General features: G+C 43.8%; 1 protein-coding gene across 4 annotated transcripts; it reads right to left on the reverse strand.

Moving 5' to 3' along the window:
* LOC114854999 (LIM domain and actin-binding protein 1-like) lies at positions 1–9,475 on the reverse strand. 4 transcript variants are annotated; one of them, XM_055508834.1, is made up of 10 exons: positions 9,369–9,475; positions 7,479–7,620; positions 7,208–7,253; positions 4,239–4,661; positions 3,240–3,294; positions 3,054–3,151; positions 2,803–2,872; positions 2,601–2,632; positions 2,367–2,500; positions 1–2,238 (listed from the first exon to the last, which is right to left on the reverse strand). In XM_055508834.1, the coding sequence occupies exons 2-10, from the start codon at positions 7,598–7,600 to the stop codon at positions 1,164–1,166; spliced, it is 2,055 nt and encodes a 684-aa protein (XP_055364809.1). In that variant the 5' UTR covers positions 7,601–7,620; positions 9,369–9,475; the 3' UTR covers positions 1–1,163. The 4 variants fall into 4 exon arrangements, with proteins under 4 accessions (XP_055364809.1, XP_055364810.1, XP_029005455.1 ...); XM_055508835.1 differs by lacking the exon at positions 9,369–9,475 and adding an exon at positions 7,338–7,382; XM_029149622.3 differs by lacking the exons at positions 7,208–7,253; positions 7,479–7,620; positions 9,369–9,475 and adding an exon at positions 5,569–7,200.
* Between the last annotated feature and the right edge of the window lie 722 nt (positions 9,476–10,197).

Here is a 10,197-nt window from a genome sequence, read left to right on the forward strand (position 1 = left end):
TGAGCTTTCTGTTTGTACTTTAATCATAAGTTAAACAAGATAAACATTTTGTGCTGTTTCATGACCAAATTTTTTAATTATTTTTATTTTGTTTCTTTTTTACAAACAGGCAAAAGTCCCTCAAATGATAATATAACATCATCTATCGGATTCTGATAGTGGGACAATATGTATCATACAGTTTAAAAAGCCCATTTCAATGTGAATGTTTTGAAAGAGACAAAAATGAACCTGATGAAAGACCCACGGTCAGAAATTGGATGTGCATAAAAGATAAGAGGCAAGGACACTGTCAATCCAACATCTAAAAGAAAATATCAAGAAAGTTTGTGCAAAGTCATTCCAATTTCTTTGTTTTCATGAGATTAAAGAACAATTTAGACTGTGATGCTTAATCAGATCATTATACACTTAAAATATGTTTTGCAGTGCAAACACAGATCACAGGACACATATATCATAGTAGCAATTATTAAGAAAGAAAAACTCATAATATGTAAGATTATATGTATATTCCAATACTTGCCTTATTGCTGGAAGGTTGTCAGCAATGTCCATGTTTACTATCATTCCATCATGATGTGAACTGGCACAATAATCTCCACCATGTTGGCTTTGAGGCTTGCTCAGTAATAAATTGTGTTATTTATTTGGGTTTTGTTTTTTTCTACATTTTGATTAACACAAAACTATAAAGATTCATATGAAGTCAATGCCCCTTAAAATGACAGGATTGGTTAATGCTTTTCCTAATCTGCAGGAGGTTAGAGCGGAAGTAAATATGACACCTGCTGCTGATCATCACCAGTCTAGTCTAGAGCATTACCACATACAGCACATGGGCTTTTGGACACCACCTGCAAATAATATGCAAATTATTAATATGCAATTATTATTATGCATTAATTGGCTTTAATTTAGGCCCAAGGTCCAGTATAATCAGGAGTCATATAAAATTTGCATTAGACAATTTGACAGAAAATGTAAAAAAAAAAATCATATTTGTACTTCAGGAGTTACAGACAAAGAAAAAAAAATATAAGAGTAAAAAAAATCTGGCAAAGCTAAATTTATGATCTAACTATAATGTTTTAATACCTAACAATTACTAAAAAAGTCAAATTGATTGTACTATTATAAAGACAGTAAGACTTGGGGACGTTCTATGAGTCAGAGTCCTCCGTCTCCCCATAGTAACGGTTCCTCTTGATTATGTCTTCTGCGCTCAGCTCCTCAGCATCACTTCCTTCTTTGTCCTCCTCACAAGAGCCCACGTCCTGCGAGGAAGGGTTCCCCTTTGGCAGCAAAGGAGGAGAGGGGGGCGGTGCGATATCCGGGGACTGGTTTCTCACACAGACGTCTTCCACCTCCATCTTGCCTTCTGCTGCTGCTGAGACGTGTTCTCTCTCTGTTTCTTCTTTTTGTTCCTGCTGCTTGAGCTGAGTCTGGGAGACAGACTCGCCTGTTGCTTCTCGACCTTGTATTTGAGGCTGTATCTTCTCTTTCTCCTCCTCCTGATGTTTTACCTGCTGGAGCACGGGTTTGTCTTCTTTGGCCGACGCTTCAGCTGTGCTCTTTTCCTCCAATGATGCCCTCCAGTTCAGTAGAGACCTGAGAGGCCGACGGGGCTCCCTGGGACCCAGCTCTTTGGCGGCGCTGGGGTTTGCTGCAATGGTAAAAGGCCGGCTGCGTTCTTTGAGGGATGTGCTCCTCCTCAGGCTCTTGAGCTCCGCCCGCTCTGAGCTACGGAAGGACGACGGTGCCTCATCCTCTGGGGGCCACTTGGCTCTCCAGGCTCGGCCTGAGGTGACTCCCTCGGTCACTGGACTTGGCTCCGCTGCCCCAGAGTGGCTCTCTCCGCCCGGAGGGGGCCAGGCGATCCTCATCCTGTGCGTCTCTGCGGGTCGCTCCGTAGACTCCTGTCTCGTGGCCCGTGTCTGCACACGTGTCTCCAACATGGCAGTGAGGTCGGTCACTTTTGCCTGCGAGGATGTTTCCACGGTTGAGATCGTCTGTTTGTCTGCAGTGGTCTCAGGTGGATGCGTCGCTGCCACAGGCTGCCGTTGCTCTTGTCTCTTTACAGCTTCTTCTCCTTCTTCAGCATCGACTCGAGGCTCCCACAGCTCCTTGTGAGGCCGATGGCCAAAGCCCTCATCATAGTTGCCTTTCGCTTTGAACATTTGGTTGAAATGGGGCCTGCAGTAGATGTTGCCATGTAGAGAGGCATAGTTCCCGAGGCTGCGAACAGAGAGTAGCAAAGAGAAAAGAGTTTCTTTTTTGTTCTTTCTGAACAAGCTTATGCGTTAAGTCTATCAAAATATATATCAATTAAGACCTAAGGATTAGTTTGGTGATGAGAGGCTGACCTGAGATTTGTGTTGCAGTGAGAGCAGCGGAAGCAGGTTCTGTGAAAGACGCGCTGTTGCGCCACCATTCTCTCCAGGGGGTACACGGTCTTCAGACAGGCCCCGCATGTCTCCATCACCGGCGGGCAGAACTTCTGAACACACAAACACAGTCGCGTTTATCCACAGTCAGCTACGTGTGAAATTAGACTTCTGCCGGTGATTCACGCGTGTCTGCAGCGGCGTCTGACTCACCCTGGGTACTTTGGACGTCTCACTGCTCTCACCTAAAACGCAACAAATCATAACAAAGGTTATGTTTCTGATGCTCTGCACAAGCAATTTTAAAAATTCAATCAAATCAACCAGAGCGTTTTCCTGTTGCCATGGCAACTTTAGAACGATACGCAGTCGCATCCTATATTACAAGGTGTAAAGCGTTTGCGTTGCTGCTCACCGTTGCACTCGGATGCAGCTACGTGTTTCTGAGTCACAGGTGCAGATGTTTTTGGAGCTGAAGTCTCTGTCTGAAGACAGAGAGGAAAAACAAATTTTTTTTTTTAATAAACTGCTTCATTTATGAGTCAGTCAGGCATCTTGTATTAAAACTTACAATTTTAGTATAAATATATAAATCACAGTACAAGTTATTACACATATTACACAGTGATTATAATGTTAAATGTCGGGACTATTGCATGAACTTACAGGTCGAGGTTTGCCTTGTTTTGAAACTGCAGCCTGGTACTTGGCCAACTTGTCCCTCACAGATAATGACTCCAGCACTCGGTCAGACACCGGCTGACCTGAAGCAGCACATACAGTACGTCAGTGACACTAGGACGCTCACATTAGATGACGCTCGCAGGTGTGAATGAGTGTTTTTCTCTTTACCACTGTGCTGGTTCATGTCTTCTGATGAAGTGCTGCTCAGCGCTGTCCTGCCAGGCTGTGAGAGTAAAATCAAGTGTGATCAGGAGGTCTGGTCAAAACTAGCACCACAAGCGGCCAGAAGATGCGTCACTATTATTGCAGATATTTGTGGGAAACTTTGTAAAATGTTTTTGTATAAAATTAGATTCTCAGCTGCAGTACAACGTCTTTTGGTCCTAAGTTACTTAATAATCAATTTAACACGCTAAGAGTTTGACTAATGTGACAGTAAGTGTACTCTTACCCGCATAAACTGTCTCCTAAGGTTTTGAGCCTTAATCCAATATTAACAAATGTAGTGTTTCAAAGCTTTGTCTGTCTTGTGAAGGTTTAGGTGTTTTTGATGTAACAGCGGGAGAACTGGGACACGATGGCAAAAGTGATACAGAACGGACAGGAGGAATAATTCCAACTTTATATATATATATATATATATATATATATATATATATATATATATATATATATATATATATATATATATATATATAAAGTGCCTCTCACAATTATATATTTTTCAGTACCTGAACATACACAGGAAACCAGAAACCTGAAAAACCTGGAAATTTGAGAATGCGGCTATTAAAAATGATATAAAGACAGGCTCCTCTGAGGGAATGATCTAAGGAATGAAGCAGCCCCAGGTCAGGAATGTTACTGCATTCCTCTGATGTGGAAGGTGATGAGTGGCATGCTGGTAGATTGGGGCTCGGTGAGAGAAAGACGAGGAGAAAGTGAGAAGGAACACAAATGGGCTCTAGAGAGCTGGAATTATGAACTTCCAAAGTCGCAGACTTACAACACTACGGCTGCGTAGTGTTTGGTGGGGTACAGTATATATTCTGATTTGCTCATAGCAAGCTCTGTAAGTTAACATGCTCTAAAAAGTAACTTCAGGTTAACTTGTTAGGGTCTGAAAGGTGCCTGGTGAGGCTGATGCAAATGCTATCGTCATATTACCTTGCCAGTTGTGTCCTCGCCCTTCTCAAATTTCATCTTCAGGTTGTTCAGGGGCACTTTGGGTTTTTCATAGGCGGCACCGGGGCTGGGTGGAGGTCGGTCTTCGGCCTTTTCAGGTCTCGTCGCGTGCGTGGGCTCGGCCCTGTCCATCCCTCTCATCTCTTCAGCAGACGGCTGCTGGACACAGCTGCTTGCAGGGGGCCCTGTCTGCGCAGCCGGCTGCAGGGGGCCGCTTGAAGGAGGAGCGCTGTCGCTGATAGAGGGAGCTTTGGTCAAGACGGCGGGCCTGGAGCGAAAGCTGGACTGCCTCGCAACTTGGACGGAAGGCGCTTTGCCGTGGTCAGGGTTCTCCGGTTGCTCCCAGCGCTTCTTCAGAGCCCTCAGATTACCTGAACGCATGGAGGACGTCGCGCTCTCGGTCGACTGGAACCAGAAGAGGAGACTTTGAGCAATGCATTCGTTCAGCTGAAAGTCCCAGCTCAGCACAATGTAACAGAGGAAATGCCTGACTCTGAAGGCAGCTTGACTAACAGATTAAGGGAACAGCTGTTTGAAAGTTGGTCCAGGAAACTGTGTGAATGTGCTGCTGTGGAACGACGTGGAACTAGCAGGACTCGGCGAACGTGAATGTTTTTAGCGGCATTCCTTTCCGCGCGATACCTTCATGTTTCCCCAAAAGCACTGAGGAGGCCTCTGTTCGCCGCTCACTTAGTCATCACAAAGAAATTAGTGTTGAGCAGCAAACAGCATGTCAAAACAACAGGAGGCGGCCTACTGCAGCGCGACCTGCAGGAACTTCCTTAATTATAAAAGAGGAATGTCCAGATGAAGAAAGAGGACGTCGACACAGGAATAAATCACCGCTGTGTGAGTGTAACTATTAAGTGAAGACAAATCTAACTGAACCAAATAGGCTTGTGTAACACAGCGTCCTGATAGAGGTCTAGTCAGTGGGGGACAATTAAAAGCTGTTATTACATTCTAATAAATGAATTACACATTTTGAACTTAATTTAGAGATTTCTGGAGATGACGACCAAATAAGAAACAACCAAACTATTTGCTTAGTTACATGAACATGCAAAGAACGAAAAGGCATAAGAAAATTGCCCCCCCAACCACACACACACACACACACACACACACACACACACACACACACACACACACACACACACACACACACACACACACACACACACACACACACACACACACACAAAAAAAAAGGGAACAATTACTGTCTTTCTGAGGCGAGTCCGGGGTGGACAGGAAGAACCGGACACTGACAAGATTGTTCCTGCTGTTGTTCAACAATAAAAGCAGAAACCTGTAAGAAGGCGGCAGAATCACCCGGCGACGTGCAACTGTCCGGAGAGGAAAGTTCAGAGTCCTCTGGTGTGGTCCCTCCGACCGGTGTGCGTGAGACAGCGGAACGTGGAGCTGGCCCAGATGTTAGCCGCTACACACAATCTACTCATCTAGCCCAACCCCTTTAACAGCAGGAATGACAGAGAGGGAGTCAGAATACCCAGGAAACCCGAAGCAGGAAATGAAACGCTCAGGGAAAAGTTAACTCCTTGTTTGCTGCATTGGCTTTAACATTTCTCCCCTTTGGAATGATTTATGGTGATTCTTCTAACGAACTTAACGGCGCGCCACCTTTACATGACTGGAAATGAACTAGAACACAACGTGTAAGTAAATAGATATATAAAATATCAAAACCTTTTACAGTGGTTTTGGGACCATTTAGTGTTTGACATTTACAGAACTGTAAATTATTATTAACTGACTGAGTCTGAATCTGAAACTGAATCTGACTACATTTTTTTGAATATTAATGCGACTGCATTCTTAACACGCACATGTCGGGACATAGAGTCATGCGAGACCAAGCGACGCGGTGTAAAGTGATATGTGAACAGCTACCAGAGCCTAAAGTGAAGTGCACACACTTTAAGTAATTCACCTTAAACTGAAACTAATTGTTTGCTTGTAATGCATGGGAAGCCGCCCCTCCCCCGGCCCGACACACACTGTACTGTACACACACGCAGACAGATGGTCTTTCACACTACTCATTCAAACTTGGCTCAAACGCATCAAGTCCAGTCGTGAAATATTTAACTGCTTCTCTGTCTCTCTGACAGCAGCATCAACGCATATAAACAGATAATACTGTTTCCTGGGAATTATTATTATGATGTATTATTAATGATGAATCCCACTAAAATGTAATAAAACCTGAACCTAGTAACTTAAAACTGCACAGCTTCACAACATTTTGGCTTGAGAGGAACTTTAAGTTTTGTTAACAGTAATGTTATAAAGTTACCCTCAGAAGTCTGGGAATCATATCAGACGTCATTACATTATCTGTAATAGTCCCTTCAATTATCAGAAGCCAAGGAGGCTTCCAAGCTTTAAATCAACCCAAAACAAGCCGGATGCTACAAAACAAACAGCATTACCTTGTATGTGTGAATGCTAAACGGCACATCAGGAACGCATTCGGTCACAGCCCAGGTTTGTCTGCTGGTATCACACAGACAAAGTGGCCAACATACACTTGGGACTACAAAGAGCCCTGCGAGGGGATTACACTCAGGAGGGATTAAGGCTCCGCTAGACTGCCTGTGCAACAAGTGGCCAATAAGAAGCCAGCCTGGAGTAGACGTATGGCACAGACGCACTGGCACAGTGTGTGTGTGTGTGTGTGTGTGTGTGTACGAGATACATACACAACATATACAAACCTAATAAACTAGCATGAAGATGGGTCACAGAATTTAAACCATGAACGATATTTGTGGGAAGCTTAAGCCTTCATCTGTCTATTGTCTATCAAATTCAGCAACAGCTGTTTGGTACTTTTTCATCAACACTGAATTAAGGATGTCTGTGGACTGACGTCACTGGGAGAACACATGTTTCAAGCATCTTTTTCAGTAAATTCAAATACTCACTCCCTTCTTCTTCTCTGCACTTGACTCTTCCGCAGCTTTCTGGTACCTGGGTAGAGACAAGGAGACACCACACTGACCTCTGGTGACTCAAAGCACAGCGCGTCTAACTGCCAGTCTGTCTCTCAAGAACCTTGTACAATACGTCGGACAACATGAAGAGGTCTATTTGCATCCGCTGTGAATAAACCGTCAGACAGGTCATCACTGCAAGTGATCACTTCATGCTGAAATACCGAGGCGCGTTTGAAGCTGAGCAACAGGCGTTCCTCACTTTGAGAAGCGTTCGGCTATGGCGTTGTTCTTCCCTCGCCCACTGACCAACGACAGCTCCTTTGCGGTTATACGCAAGGAGTGTGTCGCCCAGGACCTTCGGTTGAATGGACCGCTTTCCATCTCTGGATCTACTCGAAAACCTGGAATAAAGAGGACAAGTCACGACTTCACCTCATTTCATTCACACAAACATTCTCATGGTCCTTTGCTTCCTCTCGTCTACAATCAACCAACTCTGAAATCGTCCTGTCTTTATTACTGATTATCCAGTTTGCACGGTGCTTTTGTCAGCCCCTCCCATCCAATATACATATTGTATATGAGCTAATACAGTTATGCTTGCAAACACACAGGACAACGTGTTCAAACACGAACCGCGGACTTTTGCAACCAGCTCAACTCATTCTGAGATCATTATCATTGTGCGAGGAGCAGTCGAACAGAGATCAGATAAAAGCAGACTACCACAACCGCACCGTCACTCCAACAGACCCACACTGATGTAGGTGCTACAGACAGGTGACGAGCCTCTGATTTGGTTTCTGGCTCTGGCTGGGATAAACAGTGAATCCTAATTTTACTGTAAGTCAAAATCACATGGCAGCTGATTGTAATGACACCTTACACCATTTGGCCCTGTACATTCAGCTGCACTCGATAGTGATGAGAACTCTGGGAACTTTGGCCTATAGTGAATTTCGATATAGCTCTGGTTCTATTTGAAACCAGTTTAACTATACTGGCTACTATATTATCAAAAGACTGAGATTTAAATAAATTATTACATTTATTTCACATAGTTTCTATTTTTAATGCACAGTAATTGCTTTTTATCTTGTCAGACAGGCGTTTGGGTGTGATCACGATTATTGGTACCTCTAAGAAACACACAGGTGCCCTGAGGTTTCAGGTTTTCAGAGATCAGTTCAGCCAGTTCACGTCATTTGAATATCCTTAAACTCGTGAATACAGGGAAAGCACGAACGTTTTCCCACAAACACTTCTGTTACATGGTGTAACAATGACTGTACGCTGAACACGGCCGCCATCTAAGTATTATTACACAGAAGGAAACGTTACTACTTTACATAAAGAACAGGGAGGGACCTTAACACGGTTTTCTGAACGTGAAAACAAATATAATTTGTTTTTTCCCCTGACTTTTATTTACCTGAACCGGTTTGCAAAGCTGTAGGTAAACATACATTATCTTTAGTGTATTACATATCTGGAGGTTGAGTCATGAAATGAAAACTAAATCCAGCTGCTATGATTCGACGTCCAGATACTCCACACCTCATGATATTATAAAATACTGATACAAATTAAATGACAAATGTAACAAAACGTAAATAACGCCTTTACAAAGGTGAACGCACCTTTCAAAATGCGAAGTGTCATTTTTTCAATCATGTGTTATCAGTGACCGGTGGATGTCAACCTTTAACCCTCTCTTTAAATTCTCCTTAACAAGCAGCCGCGACACAGTTGCACACAATGATTAATGGATATGGCGCAGTCATCTTGCTTGCTTAATGCGCAAACAGCACAAAAGTCAGTGAGTTTAACTTCACTTTAACCACGGGTGTATGGAAGACGTTTGGGAGCGACACTTCTCGCACTGTAGTCGTGTTTTCTGTCGTTTGGTGTGTTGGTCCCATTCTGACTCGTGGATCTAAAGTGACACCCGCCTGGAGCAGAGTGCGGCTCAACAGGTTCGGCATTATGGCGAAAGACGAGAGTTCTGAGAAAAAACCCAATGTGCGTTACATCAATAGATCTCCCCCGGAATCTAGAAACTCGGCGGCAAACATACACACTTCGACCTGCTATTGTTAAATGCCTCGTATCCACTTATTTCGCGTCCATTACTTTAGTTTCGTCCTACCTGTGCGAACTTCCGTTGAGTCACCCTTATGTGGAACCTTGAGACACCTGACACTCACTGGTGCCTCCGCGTCACCGTCCGGCGAAGTGAACCACAGGTGGCGCAAACACAAAGGTGCCACGGGAATGGAGGGGCCGGGTCACGTGACTGCACGCACCAATGGCCCGAGGTATTTCGTTACCTACCTGCAGCGTGCGTGTCACGCTTTTGTGCGAGCGTGGGCGCGCGTATGTTGTCCGTGCGCGCATGTCGCCCCGAAGCATTTCTTTGTAACAGACCATTTTCTGGCGAAGAGCGCGTCACAAGTGACAGGACGTATATATACTGAGTAACTCGGGTTCTTTGTAAGTCATGACACAATAGAAAACACTTATTTTTGATAACTCTCCAGATCTAACAAAGAAATTACAGCCACCTATCATGAACGTTCTGATTCAGGCCTTTTTGATGCCCTTAAAGCAGTGGTCATGTTTGTCAGCCTTCTGTGGCCTACATTTAACAAAGTTCCTGTAGAACAATATAAACTCTCAGCCTAACTTTAAAATGGAAAGTTTGGCTGATCAATTCTACTGGACTTTTGCATTATATTTGCATCTTAAATAAGGTTCGCAGAACTGCGCAGGGTGAAGTCAGGTCACTGCTTTAATATAAACGCCTTGTTTTAATGTTGACTCTATCTGAGAACACTTGTTTCTTTTTTGAGCATTAACCTAGTGAAAAAGTGAATAAACCTTAATGTGGGTTTTCTGTTATTTGTAATTGTAAAACTCTGACGTGTGTGTTTAATACTGATAATGACAGTACAATAGCGTGTCCAAATCATAAAACA

This window comes from Betta splendens, chromosome 5, assembly GCF_900634795.4.
Source record: "Betta splendens chromosome 5, fBetSpl5.4, whole genome shotgun sequence".
NCBI classification, from domain to species: domain Eukaryota; kingdom Metazoa; phylum Chordata; class Actinopteri; order Anabantiformes; family Osphronemidae; genus Betta; species Betta splendens.